The sequence below is a fragment of the Otolemur garnettii genome, unplaced genomic scaffold (assembly GCF_000181295.1).
Source record: "Otolemur garnettii isolate 467f Iridium unplaced genomic scaffold, OtoGar3 scaffold00030, whole genome shotgun sequence".
NCBI classification, from domain to species: Eukaryota; Metazoa; Chordata; class Mammalia; order Primates; family Galagidae; genus Otolemur; species Otolemur garnettii.
Window position 1 is genome coordinate 7,112,796 of NW_003852425.1, and position 27,146 is coordinate 7,139,941.

The window sequence follows — 27,146 nt, forward strand, 5'->3', positions numbered from 1 at the left end:
TCTCCAGCTACTGAGTGCTACTTCCAGGTAGTGGTTCTCATAAGACCTTTACTTAGGCTCCAGTCCAACTCAACACTATTCAACCAACCCTGAAATTACAATTTTACATCCCATGTAACTTCCTGCACTATTACAGGCCCTGCAAAGGAGCAGGAGAGATTGGAAAGTCAAACTGTACCCCGGAGGCCAGGCACAACACGGGGGTCAGGTCTTTAGCTGCATCAGAATTGTAGGAAGGAAGCAGAGCTGCCATGGGGGTGTTGGGAAGGGGGACTGTACTTCCCAAGTCAGAGACAGAGCTGTCAAAGATCAGGCTGAGAATGAATGAGATCTGGAAAATGTTCTAATCAAACTAGGAGGGCCTGCATCTGGCCTTTGTAGGCTCCTGAGCTCTGAGTTGGTTTAAGGGCAGGGAACCAGGTGGGCAAGAACAAGGCCCACTTTTCTTGGTTCTAGTTATTTGTACGGTAGGAGGCTCCCAGCCCAGTAGGAGCCAAACCCTTATCTTCATTAATGTCAGAAATACCATTTTAGAATATTATCCCTTTATCCTAAAGCTTTTTTTCTCTTTAAAAATGCAGACATCAATGAAGAGTTAATACATCACACTTCATCACTCATAGAGACATTCTTATCAAGAAATTTTTTTTAAGCAAAAATTTGTAACCTCTATTTTACTACTTAAAAGAGCTTTGTTGGTTTTGTAGTGAATGATTTTCTAGAAGTTAATTTTCCTAACTTTGAATATGAAAAATTAATGCAAGTCAATGAAGGGACTCACTCTGGGAATAAGTTATGTAGGAAATGTTCATGTGTAAAAAGCCGAAGCCGTGATATTAATAGGCAAAAGTAGATTGTTGATTTCCATACATTTGTCCACATACAACATTATTTTCATGATAGTGGAGTTACGTGAACAATAAGTTTTCAGTTTCTAAATTTACATGAATCTTAAAGATTATCTACTTCCGGCTTTTGAATGCCATTTATTATTATTATTTTTTTTTTTGAGACAGAGTCTCACTTAGTCACCCTTGGTAGAGTGCTGTGGTGCCACAGCTCACAGCAACCTCAAGCTCTTTGGATTCAAATAATTCTCTTGCCTTAGCCTCCCAAGTAGCTGGGACTATAGCTGTTCACCACAACGCCCAGCTATTTTTAGAGACGAGGTTTCACTCTGGCTCAGACTGGTCTTGATCCTGTAAGCTCAGGCAATTCATCCGCCTTAGCCTCCCAGAGTGAGTGCCATTTGTTCAGAGGTATTTGTTGAGGAAAGAACATCAAATCATGACCAAAGGCAGGCTGCCAGGTTTCAAAAGAACTGATGATCTGGCTGTGTTTCCATACCTACATTAGAATCTTCTGTTCATTTAATTTTCTACAGAAGAGAACTTGCACTTTTAAACTTGACTATTATAGCATGCACTCCTATTTTAGGTTAAACCTCCATTCCACCAGAGCTCCATAATTAGAAAACCACCGTCAATGCTATCCAAAACATATGCTAGTTTTCACAAATTTAAAGTTATATTTGCAAAGCATCAGCCCGCTCTCACAGGTGCTGTGCTCATGATGAATCCTCCACCATTGCTCGCTTTGGCTGCCCTGCCCATGCGCCCAGCCTTGCTTACTTCCCCTGTCTTCCTGCTCCCTCTGACTCCAACCCCTACTCCTGGAAATGATCAGCTCAGTGTGTATCCTTGCGCACCTCCTCCCTACTCTTTTAACTCAACAAACATATATGCACAGGGATTTACTCCTCACTGCTTTGCAAAATAAAGGGCTATCAATTTCTCTATATTTCTCTTTCTTATAAAAATACATAGCGTCAGTCTCTCCAAGTCAATGTTTGATGAGGTGGCTTTACACCATAACTTGGTCAATCATTTCCTTACCAATGGGCATACACTTCATTCTTAGCTCTTTGTCCTTAAAGAGGGGCTGCAGTGAAAGTCCTTATAGGCATGTCTACCACATGTACCAATGAGTGAGCATACCACAATTTACAGTATTTAAATAGTCCTTTATCGATGGACACTACATTGCTTCAGTTTTTTTCCCCAAAGATCTTTATGCATTTATTTTTTTTACACACTTGTATGTCTACAGCATAAATTCCAAGAAATGGGTTTGCAAAGGCAAAGGGAATGTTTATCTAATGTATTGCTAGATCAAGGCCAACATTTTGAATTATGTACAAGGTAAGTGAGTAGAGGAAGCCAGGTAACAAAGACAAGAGACAGAAGCAAATTAAAGGGAAGAAAGAGATGGGAAGGGGCAGGAGAGTGGCTTTGGAGCCCAACTTTCCAATTCACAGACCCTTTGAATCCTGACTGTTCATGTCTACCAAACCTCAGTACGTGTTGAGTAAGTTCTTGTTTTCACTTCTGTCTCTGAGGGGACAGAGAGAGGGACGGTATGATCTTTACTCTCAGTTCAGTTGCAACCTAGTAAAAAGTTAGGACAAGGATATTGCTGAGTCCTGAGTTACCCACCTAGCTCTCCACTGGGCAAATGTTATGGGTTGAGTTGCTTTAAAATCAACTACCAGTGAGTAATTGAAGGGCTTCTTCCTCAGATCTGGAATAAGAACACAACCCAAGGAGGGTCTTGCTTTTAAATTCCATCTCTACTCCAGAGTAAATTCTTCTCATTTTAGAAAGTCTATCTCAGATTTCACTGACTCCATGAAACTTCACCAAATGCGGCCAGAGCCCACCCTGATCTCTGTATTTTCTTTTTTTTTTTTTTTTTGAGACAGAGTCTCACTCTGTCACCCTCGGTAAAGTGCTGTGGCATCATCATCATAGCTCACTGCCACCTCAAACTCCTGGGTTCAACCCATCCTTCTTGCCTCATGCTGTCAAGTAGCTGGGACTACAGGTGCCAGCCACAACACCCAGCTAGTTTTTCTTTTTTTACTAGAGACGGGTCTTGCTCTTGCTCAGGCTGGTCTTGAACTCCTGAGCTCAAGCGATACACCCGCCTCAGCCTCCCAGAGTGCTATGAGATGACAGGCATGAGCCAGCAGGCCTGGCCATCTCTGACCTTTCTTAAGTCTTACAATACATGACCTGTAAGCCAGCCCACATTTGGTTCTCTTGTTTTCTGTTGGTCCTATCTCTAGGATTAGAATATAGGTTCTTGGAGAGCAGTGAAAACATTTTATGTTTACTTTGAATTTCCTACTGTATCTTGCAGAGATAACATTCAATAAAGCTTCAACTGATGACTGATTAGTTCTACCTAAATCAGGCCAACCTGACTTAACTTGAGTGTAGGTATAAATGACAAATGAAATGAAGGAAAATTCAGCTAAAACCAACATGTGGTTCCTATTTGCCAGATTTCCCAAGGAATATAGATTACTGCCTCGGGAGGCTGAGGCAGGAGGATCACTTGAGCCCAGGAGTTGGAGGTTGCAGGAGGTGTGGTGATGGCACAGCACTAATACTGAAGCAACAGAGCAAGATTCTGTTTCAAAAAACAAAAAGAGAGAGGGAGAGAAACTTAGAAAATACATATATTTTAGAAGGCAAATGAAGCTTCAGGGTTTAGATATGCATTATAGGTGACAGAACTAGATAAAGAAAGTCAGAAGGGAAAACAATGACCATAAAAGTCAAGATATGGTTACTTTATTACTTTTAGGGAAAAAATAAAGGATTGGGATTGGAGAAAGTTAAATAAAGGTGGTTGGAAAGTGTCCAGGATCCCAGCCCTACTTGGAAAAGATAAACCAATAAACACGGTGTCAGCTAGTGATAAGTGCTATAAAGAAATATAAAATATAGTTCATTGTAAACCTCCAAGTAAGTGACAGCTGTGTCTCAATCATAACATAAACTATATAGAACATGTAATTATTTGATTAAGTGAATAGGTAACAGACTTTTTCAATATATTATGGCCAATTAGGAGGAAAAAAATAAAGAGAAAAGGAAGGAAATAAAGAGAGAAAAAGAGACACAAAAAGCAAAACGGTACTTAGAAGAGAGGCCTCCACAAAAAAACCAGCGACATCCACAAAGCCAGAGTTTTACGGAGAACAATCTTAGTACGGCTGGGAATTCATAACTCTGTGTAGGTATGGGGTAGGTTGTCTTAGAGGGCTCCTCCTCAGATATATTGTCCTGGTCTGGAGACTGGGCCAGACTTAGCCGGGCCAGCCCCAACTTTGCCTTCAGGTTTTTCTCTGTTTAGATACAGATACTCTGGGCTAAGGTGATACGTTGTGAGTACGTTTTAGACCTTTTTCCAAATGGAGATTTTATAAAGACAATGAGGAGGCAAGAGGATCACTTGAGCCCACGAGTTTGAGGTTGCTCTGAGCTATGACGCACAGCCCTCTACCCAGGATGACAGAGTCAGACTGTCTCAAAAGAAAAAAAGAAAGGTACCTCAGCACTCTACCCAGACGGCAGAGTCAGACTGTCTCAAAACAAACAAACAAACAAACAAAAAAAGAGGCAACAAGGGTCAGAATTGATGGGTACTCCTCCCCAGAGAAGAAAAGAGGACGGACAGGCCCTGGAGGGGCCTAAGCAAGCCCCCCTGTCTAGCCGGGACTGAATCTGCACACCAAGCGGCCTGTCCCCTACAGTCCTGCAGAGTAACAGAGTGGATCTGGGGAAGCTGAAGGTTGCAGGATAGAACCTTTTGTTCCCCTTGGAAGGGTCATTTATAGCTCACTTCTCTAGATGCAAAAAGGAAATCAATTTTACCTCTAGCAATAACAAAAATGGCAACAAAATGATTATAACTTTAAATTTCTTCCCACTGTGGCAGCTTCAGTTCGTCCTATCATTGCTGGACTTATTACAAAAAACTGTCCAAGTCAATAAAACCAGAAAAACATAAGCACCATATCACTAGAAATCCTAAATGCAGCCACAATTTGCTTTAAATACAGGAAGTTTAGTAGCTCATATTTTCACTTATAAGGATATAGAATATTAATATTAACTTGCAGAATATAAGGAAGCAGGGGGTCATAGAGCTGAGGTCATACTGGCCATTTATCAGTAAGACCTCAGCCAAATGCTGTCTTATTGGTTGGTCAGTAATAATGGGTGGTTTTTTGTTTTGTTTTGTTTTGTTTTGTTTTTGCTATTTATAACAAAAATAGACTTTATTCAGGTTATAAAAGTAATATAAAAATAAATATATAATATATATTATTTTACAAAGTTAAATAACAGGAATAGGTATATAGAAAAAAATTAAAATCACCTGGACTCTCTCCACCAAGGAATATATTTGCCCATACTTTTTTTTTTTTTTTTTTTTTTGGAGACACGGTCTCACTCAGTGGCCCTGGCATAGAATGCCGCTGTATCATGGCTCACAGCCACCTCAAACTCTTGGGCTCAAGCTATTCTCTTCCTTCAGCTTCCAGAGCATCTGGGACTACAGGTGCCAGCCACATGCCCAGCTGGTTTTTTTAGAAATGGGGTCTTGCTCTTGCTCAGGCTGGTCTGGAACCCTAAGCTTAGGCAATGTACACGCCTTGGCCTCCCAGAGTGCTAGGATTACAGGCATGAGCCACTATGCCCAGCCTGCCCAGACATTTTTCTTTGTCTAAACACACACACACACAGGCACACGCCACCCACTCTTCACTTTACAAAAGTAGAATTTCTTCCCACTATGGTTGTTTCATAGCCTCATTTTTAAAATTTAATCTATCATAGATGGGGCGGGGCTCAGTGGATCAGGCCAGTAATCTGAGCACTTTGGGAGTCTGAGTTGGAGGGTCAGTTGACGCCAGGAGTTCAAGATCATCTAAGCAACATAGTGAGATCCTATCTCTATAAAAAGTTTAAAATTAGCCAGGTGTGGTGGTGCATGCCTGGGGTTCTAGTTACTCAGGAGGCTGAGGCAGGAGGATTGCTTGTTCCTCAGTCAGGTTATATAGTTTTATGCAGATACATCTACCACTAATCTTGTCAAATTCATCTGTTTTATCTTTTGTGTTATTGATGCTGATGGAAATTCATGATTTTTTGAACTTTTTAAAAAATTTCAGAGTATTACAGGGGTACACACATTTTGGTTACATAATTTGCTCTTGTACATTTTAAATCTAAGTTGTAAGTGCATCCCTCACCCAGAATGTGTGAACGATACCCAAGCCTTCCTCCTCCCCCCCAAGAAATATTTTTGCTTAGTGTGACTGGCATTTTATTACTCACTCAATAAGTATTTGTTGGATGAATAAGTGGATAATAGAGTACATTTTTAAAAGCCATGAAAACTTGTTTATAATTATAGATTAACAAAGAACTGGGCCCTAATGCATGAAAGATTTTGGTCTAAGACAAAAAGAACATAGTCAGATTGGTTTACTAGGGTTCATATCTAAAAGTGAACTGAGCAGTCAGGACTCAAAACTAGGGCTTTTCCACACATAGTGGATCTTGGGAAATTATATACCTTTGGGGATGGGAGGGTGGGAGGAGTCTCTACTATTGCTTCATTGATGCCCAAAGTTCTACCATTAGTTTCATTGCTTCAGATTAAGGGAATTAAGACATTGTAGGTGTAGACACTAAGGTGTCTTTTACACCTTAGTATAAATTACCAATTTCTGCTCAACTTGTAGTTAATTGAGAAGAGTTTTTGATAAGAGGAGGAAATTAAGACAGCAAACAACATGGATACTGGACATGTGGGACGTGTGAAGGCAGACGTCAGAAAGCCGACTTTAGGAAGGAAACTAAAAATGGGTAAGTTTCGTTGAGTGGGAAGTGAATCTTGTTTATCTCTAGCATAATGTTTGACACATCACGGCCACCATACAGATGGGTGTAAAACAACGGAATTAATGATAAACAACTCCACTCACTGCATAGCTCTGCCCAGGGTTTGCTCTGCCTGCAGCTGCAGTCCCTGTGACTGCTACTCTGCTTCTCTGCCCTCCTTTCCTCAGAATTGCTGGTGATGATATGCCAAAATCTCATTGTTAACAGATGCTAGATCGCTGGCATGACAAACAATTGCTAATGGTTAACACATTTTGCACTAGAATAAAACAATAATGGTTTTACAGTTTTAAGTGTCTCCCTTCAAAATAAAAGGAGATTATCCTCATCAGATTCTCGGTCAGGTCACTGATTAGCGCTTTCCACCCACTCTTTATGGGTCTGATCAGGTCACTGACTGGGGAAATACCGGCAGATTGGAAGATGAAGGTTAAACAGTGGGTTTTTCCTCTTTGTTCAATTTTTCCATTCCTAGTATTTCTGCATTTATTATATAATATAGCAAAGTGATGAGTCAACCATGAGGCCACTGCTTCCCCAACTCCCACTGGATCTGGGAAAAGAGGAGAGAAAAGGATTTTCTGCCAGCAAAGTAGAGGATGACCAGTAAAGAGAGAACAAATCATATCATGTGCTTAAAACATGGTCAAATTGAGAAGTTTTCATTAATAACAGTCTTTTCTTTAGTGATGAGAAGACTATAAATACTAGGTTAAGAAACTAAAGTTTCTTTCAAACTCTCAGTGGCACATAGCAAATGTTGATATGGTGACTGTCCACCACGAGATCCATAAGCTTGCACCTGCTCTAGCTGGTTCCTAGCAAATAGCAGGAGCTCAGTGAGTAGCTGTTAAATGAATGAATGAATAGGCAGCACTCGTAGCTCAGTCAGTAGAACGCCCGCCACATACACTGAGGCTGGCAGGTTCGAACCCGGCTCAGGCCAGCTAAAACAATGACAACTGCAACAAAAAAAATAGCTGGGTGTTGTGGTGGTGCCTATAGTCCCAGCTACTTGGGAGGCTGAGGCAAGAGTATGGCTTAAGTCCAAGAGGTAGAGGTTGCTGTGACCTATGATGCCACAGCACTCTAGCCAGGGTGACAGCTTGAGACTCTGTCTCAAAAAAAAAAAAAAGAATAAACAAACATGAAACCCTGATGACTCATTAGCCTTCCTTAAATAAATGTAAAACCTTTAACAATATATAAATAACTAGGTACAATATTATTGAGAAGGGCCTTCATGGGTGGAGGAATACTTTCTGGAATCTATTTCATATTTGTCAAAAATAGCACTGACCATTTCTTTGGTCTTGAACTAAGTCACCCTAAAAAAGCTTACTACATCCAATTGTCCTCTGTTGATAGGTCATACTGGGGCTGTCTACACCAAGTAATTATTGATATGATTTTTACTAGAAAAATCCTAAGGTAATTGCCTAACTTTCCACTGGCTGTTATCAGAGTAGATTCAATCTAAGGCAAGTGAAATATATAAACTGAAATTGGTCTTCAGTCCAAGGTGACATTAAAGAAATTTTCCTCTGAGTTAATACAAATTGGAAAAGTAACTATAAAAAATTATCTAAAAAGATTACCCTAAAATTAGCCCAACATTGTTTTCTGTTTTTTAAATAAAGATAACTGGCTATCTTCCACTTAATTTCGCGTTTAAGTCTTTTGTCCCTTACTTAGGATATTTTTGTCTAGTCCAAATCACTAGTTTAACATTAAATAAAGTTATGAATTTGATATCAAATAATATTGGTATATAGGTCTTCCTACACGTTAAATTTACAAGTTGTTAGTTATCACATTCCTGAAGAATCAGAAGTGAATACCCCTTCTTTAATCCATTTCATATGCCAGCATGTCGGATGTAACACAGGTGTAACATAGGTGTAACAGATGTAACAGTCTCACACATGGTACAGACTGAGTATATTGTGTTAAACATCATTTCAGTTACATTGAACAAAATTAGAAGTTACAATTGTAACTATTGATATTCCCAAGTCTACACTATTTGCATAAGAATGATCACCCAAAGTTTCAAATTAGAGGCTCCCCCTTATGAGTTTCAGTAAATTTTATAAAGCTGATTAAGATGATACAGGGGGTGCTATTTGGTATTCTTTCTTTTCTCTTTATTTTAATTTTTTTCATTCTTTGGGAAGTGCTACTTGGAGACAGTATACACCATGTTTTGTTTGTTTGTTTGTTTGTTTGTTTTGAGACAGTCTTGCTCTGTCACTCTGGCTAGAATGCAAAGTGATCATCACAGCTCACTGCAACCTCAAACTCCTTAGCTCAAGTGATCTTGCCTCAGCCTCCCAAGTAGCTGGAACTACAGGTGCCCAACACTACACCTGGCTGATTTTTGTCGATTTTGGGTAGAGATGAGGTCTCACTCTTGCTCAAGCTGGTCTTGAACGCCTAACTTCAAGTGATCCCCCTGCCTCTGCCTCTGAGAGTGCTGGGATTGCAGGCAGGAGTCACTGTGCCAGCCCACCATGTTTTTGTTTTTGTTTTTAACTAATGAATTCTTACTTTTAGCAGAGTGCTTTTGTTATGGCAGTGGACAGATAAAGAGTTGCTAGAAACAAAGGTATGAAAAAAACAAAAAACAAGTCTGTCTCCCTAAACTTTATTCCAAATCTTCCAATTCTAGCTAGTTATAAATCTCCATCAGCAATGATTTTAGAGAGACCATCTGGGTAAAAATCAAAAGGCTATATGGTCAAGGCACTCTCTCCTACCTGCGTGGCAGAGCTCACCAGACAGCAAAAGTCATTTATGTATTCAAAGGCAGAGACACGTCCTTGAGTCGACCAGTGTGGTCACGGCATGGTTGATGTCCAAGAGCTGGAAGACTGTGGGCTAAAAGTCATCCCAAAAAGGCTGAAAGTCAGAGAGGAAGAGGGCAGGAAGCATTAGGAGGCTGCTAGGTGATAACGTGCTGCATGATGGCCTGGCTGCGATCAGGGAGCAGCCTGACTTTGACCTGACGCGTGTTTTCAGGTCACTCCCTTGCCCATATCTGTGCAGGTCTGGAGGGTCTATTTCCTTTGGCCACAGATTAGTCCAAGGGTCCTGGATAAAACTATGAAATAAGCAATTGTGCTGTACTACTTTGTACCTTGGGAACGCCTACTCCTTTGATCCTCAGGCTCCTGTCACCCTCTGTCTTTGTTAAAATACGCTCTCAGATCTTCCATCCACACAAATTGCCTAACACAAAATAGGTGGTCGAGGACGTGTCTGCATTTTTCTTCCTCTTTCCCATAGTCAAATTACTGATGAAAATATGCTCTCGCTTTTTCTAGAGGTGTTTGATTTTCATAGATTCTGCATCCTTGAATCAAAGGGATGGGACCAGATCGTGGAATTTTAGGCATAAATGCTGTGATCATCAGCTTCATTCACGTATGACTCTTTCTTCAGCACTCGCGAGGCTACGTTCCCCATCAAATTCTTCGCATGGAGTATCCCATTTATTACAAGCATCTGAGGTAGATACTCACATTATCCTCATTTTATAGGCTAAGGAAAGTGGGGCTTTCAGAGGTTGAGAACTTTCCCAAGAGAGCACAGCCAGTAAGTGATGGGGCCAGGGCATATTCTCTGGGTCCTGTGCCTTAACCCTCTGCCAGGTCCTGGGTTGGCCTTTGATGTGAGAGAAAGGACTACACTTGCTATCTGGTCTCAAGACATTCATTATTTACAAGGACCTTGAGGCTGAGGATTGGCGCCTACATAAGGCCAGTGTGGTAGATAGAATAATGACCCTCCACCTAAATATGTCCTTGCTCTAATATCCAGAACCTGTGAATATGTCACCTTATATGATAAAAGGGACTTTGGAGATGTGATTAAAGTTACAGACCTTAAGATGGGGGAGATTATCCTGGATTATCAGAATGTGTCCAATCTAATCACATGTGTCTTTGAACATGGAAGAGGAAGGCAGATGAAAGAAAAAGGAAGACAGATTTGAAGGATAAGAGTTTTGACCTACCACTGCTGGCTTTAAAGATGAAGAAGGAAATGGGGACCTCAATCCTACAGCCACGAGGAACTGAATTCTGCCAAAAGCCTAAAGAACAAAGAAACTGGATCTTTTTTCGATCCTCCAAAAAGGAACAAAGCCCTGCTGACAGCCAGGCATGGTGGCTGATGTCTGTAATCCTAGCATGTGGCGGGTAGATTGCCTGAGCTCAGGAGTTCTCTAACCTGAGCAAGAGTGAGATCCCAATTCTAAAAATAGCTAGGTGTTGTGGCAGGCACCCATAGTCCCAGCTACTTCAGAGGCTGACGCAAGAGGATCACTTGGGCCCAAGAGTTTGAGGTTGCTGTGAGCTATGACACCAGGGGACTCTACCCAGGGTGACAAAGTCTCAAAAAAACAAAAAAAAGCCCTGCTGACAACACAACACCTTGATTTTAGCCCAGTGAAGCTGACATAGAGAATTGTAAGATAATAAACTTGTACTATTTTAAACCACCAATTTTGTGTTAATTTGTTGTGCCTGCAATAGAAAACTAATACTAGTCAGTTTCTTTATTCAGGTTTACTAGATTTCCCTGCACGAAACTGTCTGACTTCTTCTGGTCCTTCTTAGACCTGAGAAGAAAAGCAAAACAGCATGCCCCGGTGCTGGCCACGAGCACGTCGGGGTGGTTCTCTGGGGCGGGCCCAGACCCCGGCCAGCGAGCACTGTGCCATCCCAGTGTAGAGTCCAACCCCATAGCTGTCCAGACTTGAACTGACTAGTTTCGAACATAGAAAATAACTGGCAGTGCCTGTGGCTCAAATGAGTAGGGCGCTGGCCCCATATGCTGAAGGTGTCAGGTTCAAACCCAGCCCCAGCCAAAAAAAAACTGCGAAGAAAACAACAGGTTAATGGTTTATTTTCTATTATTTGTCCCCAGGTGACATTAGAGAAATGAAAGAGTAAAATAAAGGGAACTTTTATACCTGGTGAACATGTCCCGGCTCGGTGCCCATAGTTCAGTGAGTAGGCCTCTGGCCACATACACCAAAGCTGGCAGGTTTGAACCCAGCCTGGGCCTGCTAAACAGCAATGACAACTGCAACCAAAAAAATCACTGGGCGTTGTGGTGGGTACCTGTAGTCCCAGCTACTCGGGAGGCTGAGGCAAGAGAATCACTTAAGCCCAAGAGTTTGAGGTTGCTGTGAGCTGTGATGCCATAGCACTCTACCCAGGGTGACATAGTGAGACTCTGTCTCAAAAAAAAAAAAGAAAAAAAGAAAAAAGAAAATCTCTAGATTTTTGTGCATTAGCAATGTCATTTAATATTGTAATCAAATATAACATTTAATTTCAGAATAATAATACTTGGGTAAACTGAAGGATATTTCCAGGTTAGTTTATTATCAATTGCCAACAGTAATTTTCTAAAATTCAACTTCCTCGGCTTGGCACCTGTAGCTCAGCAGCTTGGGTGCCAGCCACATACAACGAGGCAGGTGGGTTCGAACTCAGCTCCAGCCTGCTAAACAACCATAACAACTACAACAAAAAAACAGCGGGGTATTGTGGCAGGTACCCGTAGCTACTTGGGAGGCTGAGGCAACAGAATCACTTAAGCCCAAGAGTTTGAGGTTGCTGTGAGCTGTGACGCTATAGCACTCTACGGAAGGCAACATAGTGAGACTCTGTCTCAAAATAAATAAGTAAGATAAATAAAATTCAACTTCCTATTTGACAAATGGAGAAAAATAGTAAAGTACTTTGTCCACATTTTCAGTAGACAATGTTGAGGAATAAGACAAATGCGGCAAACACAATATAATCCAAATGTATTCGGTGAAGGATGGTAATTTTCACATTTTACTTCCTTTAATACTCTTTCTTAAATTACATTCAGGCTCTACATTTTCCTCCCATCGTCTGGCGAGTCTGTCTCAGGTTTTGTTTACTTTGTCTTTTTCCCTTCACATTTCAGTGACATGTCCCCACAAGCCTCTGCGTGCGGGGGGAGGGCTGTGTGCCAACAGGGCTGTGTCTGCAGGGCCTGAGGTCTCCTGACTGCCTCCTCCGTGCCATGCTCCACCCCACAATGCGGGGGTGGGGGAGAGGAAGGAAAGGCCCTCTACCACTTCCTCCTAACATAAATGAGAGTGAACACACAAGAAGTGTTATGACTTTAAGTCACTGATAAATTATGTCACCCTGAGGAAACATCTCATGCAGAAAAGAAGCGACCTGTTCCCAGGTCTCCAGCAGAACACTGTCCTCTCCCTTTTGGAAGGAACAGTAACAGCATTTGCCTTATCCCAAGTCAGTTCAACTTCCTTCTTAGACATTGCCAAAGTCAGCCCATTGCAGGCCAGCCTTGTCACAGCCTCCTAGACACAGACCTGGTCTGTCTGGTTCCCAGATCTAACCGCACCTGGCACAGGGGATAAACTCTACCAGTATCTGTAAGCCCAAGTCAGGGTTCTAAGCTCTGCAGCCCTTTTCCCATCTAGGAAGGAGTCTAAGGTCTGTATGCTGGCTAGATAAGCTAGGGTCCCATATCCCCCAACCTCACTGTAATTTCCTAAAGGCAAAAATTATAAGATTTCTCTATCCTAGGTTTAGCACCTAGCTATATTTAAAAACAATTTTTTTATTTAACAAACACATTTTATATCACACACTCTTCTGAAAATTTTACAAATAGTAACTCATTTAATCATCATGGCAACCCTATGAGATTGGTACTACCCTTATCCCTGTTTTACTGACGAGAGAACAGGGCTTATGAGCTTATTTAACTTGCCCAAAGTTGCACAGCAGAACATTGGCTCTGGAATGTATAGCCACCCAGGCAGTGCTCCACACACTGGGCCTTGCTATCCTTCCTCACCTTACCAGTGTTTAGCTGAATGATGGAAGAAAGGAAAAATTTGGAATCAAAGTAGGAGAAAATTGGGAAGGGAGCAATATTTACAGAAGAGAAATGCAAATGACTAAAGTTTCCAGATATTCCATGCATAGTTGATGCAGTACAAATATTCCACCACTGTATGAAACACGTGATAAAAACCTAGGTTGATTTGAATACCTAACTTAAAAGGTTTTCGTTCCTTGGCTAAAAATGAATGAATAAATAAAACTATCAAGTTGTCCTAAGTACTCAAAAACAGCCCTACCATCAGCACCATGCTCAGTAGGACAGAATTAAAACTCACAAGTGGTTAAAAGTGTAAAAATAAGTTGTTTTGCTACCCAGTTATCTTATTTGGTAGGATGCTGTAACACAGTCCCATAAGCTGGGTGGCGTAAATGACAGAAATTTATTCTCTCACAGTCCTGGAGGCTAGAAGTCTACCATCAAGGTACTGCAGGGCTGGTCCTTTCTGAGGGCTATTCTAGGCCTTTTTCCTTGGCTTCCAGATGACCTCCCTCTGTCTCTGCCCATTCCCTCCAAGTGTATCTGTCTTCATGTCCAGATTTCCCCCTTTTATAAAGACATCAGTCGTACAGGACTGACGCCCACCCAAATGAGCTCATTTTGATTACCTCTGTGAAGACCCTATCTCAGAATAAGATCATATTCTGAGGTACAAGGGGTTAGAAACCCAATATATCTTCTATGGGGAGGGGGCTGTATTACAATTCAACCCTAATAGCAGGATAATATAAGGGTAAGAGCCTGGGTCTGAATTCTAGCCCGGCCATTTATTTTATTTTTTTTTCAGAGTCAGAGTCTCAGTTTATCACCCTCGGTAGAGTGCTCTAGCATCACAGCTCACAGCAACCTCCAACTCCTGGGCTTAGGCGATTCTCTTGCCTCAGCCTCCCGAGTAGCTGGGACTATAGGCACCTGCCACAATGCCTCGGTATTTTTTGTTGCAGTTAGGCCGGGGCCAGGTTTGAACCCTCTGCCCTTGGTATATGGGGCCGGTGCCCTACCCACTGAGCCACAGGCGCCACCCCCGCCATTTATTTTTATTTCTTTATTTTTTTGAGACAGAGTCTCACTATGTCACCCTCTGTAGAGTACAATGGTATCACAGCTCACAACAACCTCAAAGTCTTGAGCTGAAGCAATTCTCTTGCCTCAGCCTCCCAAGAAGCTGGGACTACAGGTGTCCACCACAACGCCCTGGATATTTTTTGGTTATAGTTGGCTGGGGCTGGATTCGAACCCACCAGCTCCGGTGTATGTGGCTGGTGCCCCAGCTGCTGAGCTACAGACACCGAGCCATAGCTCTGCCATTTATTAACTGTGAGACCTTTCTGAGCCTCATCTCTTTCCCTTAAATGAATACAAAATAAGTAGTATCTTCCTCATACCCTTGTAAGGATTAAATAAGTTAGTTCCTGTAGTACTTAGAATACTGGGTGGTACAATAAATGTTAGATAGTCATTCATTCATTCAATAAACAGTTATTGAATACCCGTTAAGTGCTGAGCACCATTTGAGGTGCTTGAAATACAGAAAAAATACAATAGGCAAAAATATCTACCATCATGGAGCTCATAATCTAGCATGGAAAGAAAAACAATTGAAAAAGTAGAACATAGAGAATGTCAGACAGTAATAAATGCTATCGAGAAAAAGCATGCAAGACAGGATCTGGAGGCCACTGGGAATTGCAATTTTGGATTAGGGGTGCCATTTGAACAAAGATCTGAGTACTATAAGGAGACGGTTAAGGAGTAATGGGGGAAGTTTTGTTTTGTTTTGTTTTTTGAGACAGAGTTGTTGTTGTCCCAGGCTAGAGTGTCTTGGTGTCAAAGCTCACAGAAACCTCAAACTCTCGAGTTCAAGCAACCCTCCTGTCTCAGAGCGCTGGGATTACAGGCTTGAGCCAACACACCTGAGCTGGGGAAAAAGTATTTTAGGTAGAGCAGGGTTTCTGCACCCCAGCACTGTTGACGTTTGGGGCTGGGTAACCTCCGGTCCTGAGGGCTGCCTTGTGCATTGCAGCACGTGTCGCAGCCTCCCTGGTCTCTCCCAATCCCCTCCATGCGTGCCAGTCCGTCTGGCAACTAAAATGTCCCTAGAGGGGACAATGTGTCCCTGGCTGAGAAACACTGAAATAGAAGGAAAATGAAAGCCCAGGGGGAGTGGCTTGAACTAGTCTAGGGGACAGCAAGGAGGCAGGAGGTAATAGATGACATCAGAAAGGGGAGGGGTAAATCACATCACCTATGACCTGGTGGCCATTCTTTTTTTTCCTTTTTTTTTTTTGGTAGAGACAGAGTTTCACTTTTATCACTCTCAGTAGAGTGCCATGGCGTCACACAGCTCACAGCAACCTCCAACTCTTGGGCTTAGGCCATTCTCCTGCCTCAGCCTCCCACTGGTGGCCGTTCTTTAGGCAGATGGAAAGCCACTAGAGAGTTAAGAGGAAAATGATGGCACCCGTTGGCAGATATTTCCAAAGATTTGGTTCTGCGTTGTGGCTCACACCTATAATTCTAGTTGTGAGGCTGAGGTAGGAGGATTTCTTGAAGCCAGAGTTTGAGACCAGCCAGGGCAACATGGAAAGATCTTGTCTCTAAAAATAAAATAGAAAATTTATCTAGGTATAGTGATGTGCCCCTGTAGCCCCAGCTACTCAGGAGGCTGAGGCAGGAGGATCACTGGAGCCCAGGAGCGTTAGGCTGCAGTGAGCTGTGATGATGCCACTGCACTCTAGCCTGGACAACAGAGGCAGATCCTGTTTGAGTGAATGAATCAATGCATGCATGCATGAATGAATAAGTAATAAAAAGATGTTCCTGGCTGCTACGTTTAGAATTGTAAACTGTGGGTGAAAAGACAGCCCTGGACTGCCGAGTTGCTTAATTTTTCACTGATTTGGCTGAATGGTAGTGGCGGCAGCTGAGAAAGACGAACTAAGAACCTCTGAGGAAGAAAAGAGGAGGGAGAATTATCTAAAAGGGAAAAGCCAGGAGTGGGCAAAAGAATCTTTTGCCAAAGCGGAAGGCAGTGCGGTAATAAGAGGGTTGTATAGGCAGAATGTCGGGGGTCAGTCTGCCTGCAGAGCCTTGAATACTCTGTCAAAGAATTAAGAGCTCCAGTAGGTCAGCAAGGCTTAAGCAATGACAAATATTCTGAAACAGTGTGCAGAATAGGAGTAAGAAAGAGTAATTTCTTTCTTTCTTTCTTTCTTTTGAGACAGAGTCTTACCTGGTCACCAGAGTCATTACCTGGTAGAATGTCATGGCAGCTAAACTCACAGCAAACTCATGGGTTCAAGCAATTCTCTTTACTCAGCCTCCCAAGTAGCTGGAACTACAGGCACATGCCACCATGCCTGGCTAGTTTTTCTGTTTTTAGTAGAGACGGGGTCTGGCTTTTGCTCAGACTGATCTCAAACTCCTGAGCTAGGGCAATCCACCCGCCTGGGACTTCCACAGTTCTAGGATTACAGGCGTGAGCCACTGGGCCCAGCCTGAGAAAGAGTAATTTTAAACAGCATCCTGAAATAATATGAGTGAGAGATTAACAATCAGGCTGGGGAACCTGGGACCTCAAACAAACGTGTGGCCTTTCTGGTCCTTGAGTGGATACAACAAATCCTTCCATTAATAGGGGTGCAGCATCGAAGCATGGAGCTTCTCTTGCCTCTTTTGGGGCTCAAAAACGAACGACCTTGAAATTAGAAGGCCTTAGGTTCCCACCGGTGGATGGGAAAGACGTGGGAGAAGCAAAGTGAGGGCCACTCCGGCTGCGCCCTTAGGCTCTGCCTCTTCTTCAGGGAAATTTGTCCGTGGGTTAGGGCAGACTGTTGTCTCCGCTGAGGTGGTTTGGAAGCAATTTCAGGGGATATAAGACCAAGCCAACCCGAGCCCACCATGAAAAGGCTTAGGAAAGGAAGTGATTTTTGGAAAAGGCTAGCGCAGGCCTGTTAGATTTCTTCAGGGGTCTTTGCAAGCAGAGGGCTGTGTGTAGGTGAGGTGACCTCGAACAGAGGGCTGGGTAGGTGAGGTGACCCATGCCGCGTTCTGGCAAAGAGGAAGAGAGCAGACCTGCATGCAAAGACTCCGTCAAGATGGTCTCACGCTGCAATCTTCAGACTAAACACGCCCTAGCAGTTGCAGCCCAGCTGCTTAGGGACACCAAACCAGCGCCACTACACTGCAGGCACAGCCGCAGGGATTCAACTCTACCTTTCTGCCTGCCTTCTGCAATAGTCCACGTCCTCTCCCCCTGCTCCCTCCCTGCCCCCCAACAGATTAAACGTACTAACAGGTCGGGCCACGCCGCAGCTGGTGGAGGGGCAGGCCCCGCTACCGCCCGGGTGTGGCCCCCGCGCGCTGCGCGGGGCGGGGGCGCAGAGGGGACCGCTGCGGCGGGGCGGGGCGAGCAGGGCCTGCGCGGGGAGGGACGCGCAGACGCCACGGTCTCCGCCCGCCACCACAGCCGCCACCACAGCTGCCCCCACCCGGGTCCGCCTGGCTCTGCGTCCACCAGGGACTAGGAGCGGCCCCGGGCGGCGACGCGACGGTCCCCGCCATGACTGCAGCCATGAGGCAGAGGTTCGACCGGTTCCTGCACGAGAAGAACTGCATGACTGACCTCTTGGCCAAGCTCGAGGCCAAAACCGGCGTGAACCGGAGCTTCATCGCGCTCGGTGGGTGGCCAGGTTCCTGGAGACCAGCGCGGGGACAGGGCCCGGGAGAGGCGGAGTCAGCGACAGACAGGGCGAGCAGCCTCCAGGGGACTGAGCTGGACGGGGGACGCCCAGGGGTAGAGACCCCTCCGGGGCGGCCGGGGCGGGGGTCGCGCTGCGGGCGGCGGCGGCGGCTCCGGGCGCGGGGAGCGGGCAGGGCGGACGCTGACGTGTCCGCCCCGCGGCCGGAGCAGGTCGCCGTGGTTGTGCGCTGGTCTGGCTCGTGGAGTCTGGGGCCGTGCGGCGCGCGCGGTGGCGGGAGGGCCGGCGCTGCCTGGACCCGCCTTGGGGCTTCCCGAGAAGGGGTGTCTCCCCGGAACACAGGTGCGGCGCGGGCACCGGGGCCTCTCCGGAGCCGGCCTGGCCCGGCTGATGTGCCGCACCGCGGGGCCCTGCGCGGGGAGACCGGTCGTCCCCGGCTAACCCAGATGGTTCCGGGAGGCCGGGTGGCCCTTCGGGGGAAGTAAGACACAAAGGTGGGGGCTGCCGGGCATTCACGGCACAGCCAACCTTCGTGTGCTTGGCTCTCCGCGCTCCTTTAATCGAGGCGGGAGGAAAACGGCCAGAGCAGGCCAAGCCTCGCAGTGTGGGTGCAGCAGTCCCGCCTGAGCGCCTTTTGGGCAACCCGACCCACTTCTCTCTTCCTGGTCTCCAGGCGTCATCGGACTGGTGGCCTTGTACCTGGTGTTTGGTTATGGAGCCTCCCTCCTCTGCAACCTGATAGGATTTGGCTACCCAGCCTACATCTCGTAAGTTGCCCCCCTGCAACTGCCCCTTTCCCTTCACTCGGCTTTCCCCATCCAGGGCTGCTGTGGCAGACGGTGGGTATATCCCCCCTTGCCCGGAGAGAAGTAACAGCGCCAGATGGTGGCATTAACTGCTTGAGGTTATACATTCTGGAACCTTAACTTGATTCCTCATCTCTTGATGACAGCCGAAAGGTATTTTTCTCATCAGATTATAACTGCCAGTGCCAGCGTGCCCTTTGGATACTGAGATGGGCACGTGTCACAAGTCCCCGTCCTGCCTGGTGGTGGGGAGATCCATGGGAACAGGTGCAGGGGGCTGACTGCTTCTCTCTAGCGATCACAGTAATGGATATCTCACCATATGTTAGTACATAGGCAGTAAAACCCCATCAAATAGGACTTCCTGAATTCAGACACTAAATTATGTTAGAAACTGGGGGGAATTTTGTCTTCTTGATTTTGAAAAAGGAAAATTATTGTAGGGAAGCTTGGGAAATGCCTACCTTAGAATAAAAACAAAAATGAGTCTTATAAAATAGCTCCTTGATTATGTAAGTGACTCATTTATATAATTAAACTAAATTAAAAATTAATCATTAGGATCTGAATTTACTACTAATTGCAGTTGTTTTTATTCTACAGTATGTTTTTTGTTTTTGAGAGACTTACTTGTCACCTTTGGTAAAGTGCTGTGGCATCATAACTCACAGCAACTCTTGAGCTCAAGTGATTCTCTTGCCTCAGTCTCCCAAGTAGCTACAGGGTGTTTATTTTTTTTCTGAATTTTTATTTATTTATTTACTTATTTTGAGACAGAGTCTCACTGTGTCACCTTTGGTGGAGTGCTGTGGCGTTACAGCTCACAGCAACCTCAAACTCTTGGGCTTAAGCAATTCTCTTGCCTCAGCCTCCCAAGTAGCAAATAGCTACTACAGGTGCCTGCCACAATGCCTGGCTGTTTTTTGTTGCAGTTGTCATTGTTGTTTTGCTGCCCCAAACTGGGTTTGAATCTGCCAGCCTCAGTGTATGTGGCTGGCACCGTAACCACTGAGCTATGGGTGCCACCCTACAGCCTATTTATTTGGAAAATATCCTATAATTTCATTTCTCCATTTATTCAGCAAATAGCTGAATATTCTCTCTGCAAGTGAATATTGTTTTACTTCTTTAGCTCTTACCAAGAAAGCCAGTGGGTTTTACACCCTTTATTCTCTGCTTTCTTCAACTGCAAAGCACCCCTCTCCCTGGAAAAAAAGGAAGAAAAAAATTTCAATTAGAAGGCAAAGACGTGTATAACACATTATTGTACTATGAGTTTGCTACTGCTCAGGCTAGAGTTTCAATATATTACAAGAAGGGAAAAAACAAGTTTTAGAAGTTTTGGGCTCGGCGCCTGTGGCTCAAGCGGCTAAGGCGCCAGCCACGTACACCTAAGGTGGCGGGTTCGATTCCCCAGCCCGGACCCGCCGAACAACAATGACGGCTGCAACCAAAAAATGGCCAGGCGTTGTGGCGGGCGTCTGTGGTCCCAGCTACTTGGGAGGCAGAGGCAGGAGACTCGCTTGAGCCCAGGAGTTGGAGGTTGCTGTGAGCGCGATGCCATGGCACTCTACCCAGGGGGATAGCTTGAGGCTCCGTCTCCAAAAAAAAAAAAAAAAAAAAAGAAGTTTTGAACATTTAAGTTGCATTTGTTTAACTGGTTGTAAACCAAACCCCATGTGTTGAGCAGCAGCAGTAATACACGCTTTTTGCACTTGAAGATGGAGAGAGAAGGAAGAGAACGTGGCATCCCGACCTGGGAATAGTCCAGAGGCCTGCCCAGGGCTCTGCTTTGTGGAGGAAGCTCAAGGAAAATCGGGACCCCCCAATTAGTAAACATTCAGGCAGTCAGTGCTACATTGGTCTGATCAAGCCTGTTCGTTGCTTAACCAATGTGATTGTATAATTGTCCAAAAGAAAGCCCTTGAAATGGTGGCCTTTAGTAGCAGCCATACTTGTGTTGCTTTAAGTGTGATGTGTGATCACTGAGTCCACTTGGGCAGCACTAACAAAACACTCTAGACTGGGTAATTTATAAAGAAAAGCAACCTATCACTCCTAGGAAGGAGACCTATCACTTTCTGGAAGCTCGGAAGTCCAAGATCAAGGTGCCAGTAAATCTGGTGTCAGGTTGAAGGCTTGCTCCCTGCTTCAAAGATGACACATTCTTACTGCATCCACAGTGGAAGGGACAAACAAGCTCCCTCAAACCTCTTTTTAAGGGGGCACTGAACCTAAAGGACAGGCATCCCCTAAAGGCCCTACCTTTTAATGATACCATTACATTGGGTGTTGGGTTCCAACAGATGGATTTGGGGAGGACACCAACATTCAAACCATGGAAATTACCTTCACTTTAATTATTCCCCACACTCCTTGTAAGTGTACCTATGCTTTCCAGACAATTTTTAAAAACATAGATTTATTTATTTAGCAAAAATCAAATGCCAGCCATGTGCCAGGCAGTGTGGTAGCACTTTAGATATGGCAAAGAATAGGTGGGTACGTTCTCTATCCTTTTTGAATGACCAATCTTACCAGGGTAAATAGGCAAGAAATAGGTCAAACAGTGACAGAGTGAGCAAGCCCTCTAAGGAAAATAGGCAGCTGTGGCAGACAGTAACAGGAAAGACCCTCTCTAGCTATATATTTGAAGTGCTATTTAAGACGTGAGAATGAGAAGGACCAGCCAAGCAGAGCCAGGCAGGAGTAGCGTGTGCCAGGCCTCAAGGCAGCAGACTGCTGAGCTCTTAAGAGAGAGGTGTGGCCGGGGAGGTGCCAGAGAAGTGTTGCGCCAGTGACCTGAGTGTGTGTTTCATTCCATATGGTTGTAGGGAGTTTGTGTTTATTCCGTTGCCTTGGAAGGTTTTAGATAGGAGATGGCATGATATGTTGTACATTTTTAAGGTCACTTTGGTTGCTGTAACCTCTGGAAAGAATTGGTGATCTTTCTAAACTATTATTTTTTTCTTTTTGAGATAGAGTCTGAAGCTGTTGCCCTGGGTAGAGTGCTATGGTGTCATAGCTCACAGCAACCTCTAACTCTTGGGCTCAAGCCATCCTCTTGCCTCAGTTTTTCTGTTTTTAGTAGGGACAGGGTCTTGCTTTTGCTTAGGCTATTCTCAAACCCCTGAGCTCAAGCAGTCCACCCTTCTAGGCCTCCAGAGTGCTAGGATTACAGGTGTGAGAGACTGCACCCAGCCTTAATCTTTCCAAACTATAGCCGGGAATTTATTTCCTTTCTTTTTCACCTTTCTTTTTTTTTTTTTTTTGAGACAGAGTCTCAAGCTGTCCTCTTGGGTAGAGTGCTATGGCATCACAGCTCACAGCAACCTCCTACTCTGGGCTCAAGCGAGTCTCCTGCCTCAGCCTCCCAAGTAGCTGGGACCACAGGCACCCACCACAATGCCCAGCTATTTTTGGTTGTAGCCGTCATTGTTGTTTTGGCGGCCCGGGCTGGATTCGAACCCTCCACCTTAGGTGTATGTGGCTGGCGCCTTAGCCACTTGAGCCACAGGCGCCGAGCCTCTTTCTCACCTTTCAACGTTTGCTCTTGCTGTGTCCTCTCCTTGGGCCACATAGAAAGGGGCACCATAGTGGGTGGAAATGTGGGTCATAGTGGGCCTGGAAACTGCAGGGTATAGAGTTGAAGATTTACAAAGTTCATCTGGCTTGCTAGCTTTGCTTATGACTCATCCCCTTGGGAAATCCGTGGGTGAAGCTCAAGTGCACCTGGTTCCAGGTCAGGCCTTCCTGCTTGCTGGAGCATGTAGACCCCGAAGGCTTGGCCAGTGCCTGGCAGGGCCAGCCAGGGCCTTATCATGTACCCCTCCCTCCTGGTTATCCTTATTTTCTGTGTGTGTGATTCCCCATTGGGCTTTTGAGAACAGTGGATTTAATTCCTATTCTCTGTGTTTCAGGAGTTTCTGGTCTCCTTTTGTAGGCAATTTGAAATCTCATTCTAGCCTTCTTGTTAGGAAGAACTGTTGACATAAATACTTCAGTCTCTTCCCTTTGTTCTATTGCAGATAAGAGAGAGAGAAAACTACTACTACATAATAGAATCCTCTATTCTGAAGATAGACCTAACCCTACTATCCCTGTCCCATTGCTACAATATAATTTCACTAACCATTCTTTGAAGGTGTACAGTTCAGTGGCTAGTCTGTTTACAAAGTGGTATGACCATCACCACTAATTTCAAAATGTTTGCATCACCCAGGAGGGAAACCATTGCCAGTCACTCACTCCCTATTTCTCCTACCTCAGCTCTTAGAAACCACCAATCTACTTTCTCTCTCTCTAGATTTGCCTATTCTGGATATTTGATATAGATGAAAGCATGCAGTTTGTGGCCTCTTGTGTCTAGTGCACAAAGTGAGACCCCTGGAGTGCATCTGTTGTGCTGGACATCCTGGAGTGGCCTTGAATGTGGGCACCAGTTGAGTCCAAAGCTAGTCGTATCCCTGCTACTTGGTACAAATGGAACTGGGTGGCTTAATAAAATGATTTTATTTTGTTTTTTATTTTCTCCTTGCAGATAGAGGAAGGACCAGGGTTTGCTTTCTGTCCTACCCAGTGCCTTTTTGCTTATAATTCTACAAAAATATATTTTCCCTTTTTTATTTCACTTTTTTTTAAAGAATCAGGCTGTTGCTGCAGCCTGGGACTATTGGTGTGGGTCTGCATAGATCAGACATGTATCCTGGGTCCTTTCATTTTGACATGACAATTCAGGGACAGAGAGAGGTGGAGGCCAGACTTGGTTGGATCCCTCAGATACTAGACCAATGCTTTTCAACCTTTTTTTATCACATGGTACACTTGAACTTATAGTTAAACTTCCACGCACGCTTAAATTATGTTGAAAAATAGAGAGTAAAAAGAAGAATATACTTACTGTGCTCTGAACTACTTTCAAAAATAATTAATGATCTTTAAAAATTTGTGGCATACCAGTTGAAAATCACTGTACTAGATGGGGGTATGAAAGTATAGGTATGTACATTTCAGTGCCAATCTTAGAAGTATCAAATATATTTAGAGCCCAGTACTTCGGTCTACATTTAATTTAAATTTGACAACACTTGAAATCTCATACCCACCTCAGTGATATGTCATTTTATTTTCTGTGTGTCCCCAACAGCCCATTTTAAACTTTTACCACTGATATAGTCTTATTGCTTTTAGCTCTGCATGGCTGCTGATACCTGTTTGGCATTTTATTTAATAGACACTTATTTCACATCCCTGCCTAATTGCTTTACACAGATGAGTCATTTAATCCTCGTAACAGCCCTCTCATGTAAGTACTATGATTATTCCCCAAAATAGAAAAAGAGAAGTTAAATAACTTGATCAAGATTTCACAACTAGCAGTTGGTGAAACGTATTGAAACCCAGGGAGTCTGGCTCCAGAGTTTATGTTTTTAATTTTCATGTTATGCTGCTGCCCGGTGGCTCTTTGAGTGTCCCCCAGATGCACACCATAAATGGATGTAGAGCAAAGTCGAGCTGTTGATGTTCGCTCTTTCTGAAATTGGTTTGACTCTGTCAACACATTACTTCTGTGCAGTGTATTTTCCTGGTCTCAGGGAAGGCCCTCCAGTACCAAATCACGTATCTGCACAAGACGCATTTGCTGTGTTTTGTGAAGGTCAGTTACTAGCGGCTTCATGACAGCAGGAATATCTGTAGTTATTTGTAGAGACATACTCTGTGTTAGCCATGCAAGCCCACTTGAAGATGGTACACTGAATTAGATTTCCCGGGGAATGCAGCCTTGCCTTTAGTTCTGTATCAAGAGGCGATATATCTCAAGGAGAGAGGCTTAAGGATGACTCCTCTGCAGGTCAGAACAGAAAAGAGTGGTCAGAGGGCAAATTTGAAGAAAAATACCATCAAAATATCTGCAGAAGTTGTAATGTTGTTAACCACAAGCAAAAGCTACGGCATCTTCTCAGCTAAGGACACGCAGCAGATAAAGGAAGAACACATTTCAGGGAACTTAGGTGAAAAAGACTTCCAGTCTCCTGGTTTAAGACTTGCAGTGACAGACTCCCAAAGAGGTTTGTTACCCGGGGGAGAGTTTGAGAAGGTCAGCCTGGTGTGAGTGACAGTCGGGAAGCAAACACTTGGTGTCCTCCAGCCAGTCACTAGAAGCAGACTGTTTCCTCTGCAGTCTGGAGGATGCCCACTTGGAACTCTCGTAATTAAGGGGCGTGTTTGTTTCCTTGTGGGTTTGTTTTTTAGAACTTGCAGTTATCTTATGTTTTCTTTTTTTTTTCACTCAGGATTACTTGGGAGCAGATATATTTTCACCTAAGCCGCTTATGTTCTTGTTACAGTAGCTTTTCTCTCTGTATCTGTACGTGCTGTTAAGGTGCTTAAGAGCGGATCAGTGTGCCCTGTACTTGGCCTTCTCTGCTCACGCTTGCTGCAGAAGCACCAGCAGATGTGGCCTTCCGGCTGGCTGCACACCTGCTCAGAAGTGGCATTCTGCAAACTGTGCCTTAAGCAACACTGAAATCTCAAACCTTGAAATTTGTCTGTCCTTGTTTTTACAGGCTGTGTTTTCATTTAATATTACTGCTAATGTTGCTGAAGTACTTTACGATGACATGTTGTGGAGAAAGCTAAAAAGTAATAAAATATCCCTGTAACAACTGTGACTAACGACAGTCAGTGCTTATGATTAATGACAGTGTTTGGAGTATGTTTTCTCTCCCCCTTGCCTGTTTCATAAAGAAAGAAAGTTTTGAAGAACAAGTAAGGTTAGGCCGGGTGCAGTGGCTCATGTCTGTAATCTCAGCTTTCTGTGAGGCCAAGGTGGACGGATCACCTGAACTCACGAGTTTCAGACCAGCCTGAGCTAGAGCAAGACACCCCCTCCCTCAGCCCTGTTTCTAGAACAAATAGTGTTATGGCAGGTGCCTGTACAGCTACTCGGGGAGGCTGAGGCAAGAGAAGTGCTTAAGCCCAAGAGTCTGAGGTTGCTGTGAGCTATGATGCCACAGCATTCTACCAGGGGCTACAAAATGAGACTCTGTCTCAAAAAAAAAAAAAAAAAAAACAAGCCAGGTGAATGATTTAAGTTCCTTATTCCTGATCTGAGTTTCTGAGCTCTGACACAGTTATGGAGGGGCATCTCATCGCTAATACTCTGTTCTGCGGTGTGTCTCAGGAGCTTTGATGAGCGGTTCTCCTCTTTACTCAGGCCCTAGGTATTTGGTGTGTTTGTCTTTCTTTCTGTCATTGCTGCCTTCACCTCCCTGTGTCTTGGAGTTCTTTTTTTCAGGACTGACTTTGAATGAGGACTCTGCTTTTGATTTAATCTCTTCATGCACTATTATTATAAAACAAATATAAACACAAATGTAGCATTTTAAGGTCTTTAGTGGCTACTGGTAATAGTAACAATTAATTAATTTTGAGGAATAATGAATTAATATAGAAGAAGTTTAGAAACAATTTCAGCATTGCTAATGAAAGTGGTTTGTGTAGCTGCTGAAATGTAAGTGGGGCTTGCAGAAACCTACCCTGACTTCCTTCTGTCGCTGGCTGGCTCTTCTGGCTCCTCGGGGGGGTGTATCCCACCAGTCCTTCTCGTCGCTTGGCCAGGCCAGGCCCCTGCAGCTTCTGTAGTCAGGCCATGTGAGCTAGTTGAGGGAGCACGCTCACGTCAGGAATCACTCTAGACCGTTTCTCAGTCTGACCCTCCTTTTCCAGGAGAAGTTGAGGTTGCCCCCCTCTAAGTTTTGAGGGTACCTGAGCATAGGTTAAACTTTATGATACCACACTTAACACAGATGCTGTATTTGTTGAGCCGTCAATTTTATTGACAAAGGGTTGTCCCAGTAGGATTTGCATCTGCTCTTTTATTGCTCAGGCATTAATCTTTTATCAAATGTTTTTTTAAAATATCAAATAGTTTTGAGTTATAAGATAGTTTT

General features: G+C 44.2%; 1 protein-coding gene across 1 annotated transcript in view; it reads left to right on the forward strand.

The window, feature by feature from the left end:
• The first annotated feature begins 18,150 nt into the window (after positions 1-18,150).
• The window catches only part of REEP5 (receptor accessory protein 5), a 42,280-nt gene continuing 33,284 nt past the window's right edge, over positions 18,151-27,146 (forward strand). Inside the window, exons 1-2 of the mRNA XM_003788914.3 lie at positions 18,151-18,367; positions 19,062-19,155. Coding sequence (XP_003788962.1) covers positions 18,250-18,367; positions 19,062-19,155 — 212 coding nt within the window. The 5' untranslated portion in view covers positions 18,151-18,249. The remainder of the gene's footprint in view (positions 18,368-19,061; positions 19,156-27,146) is intronic.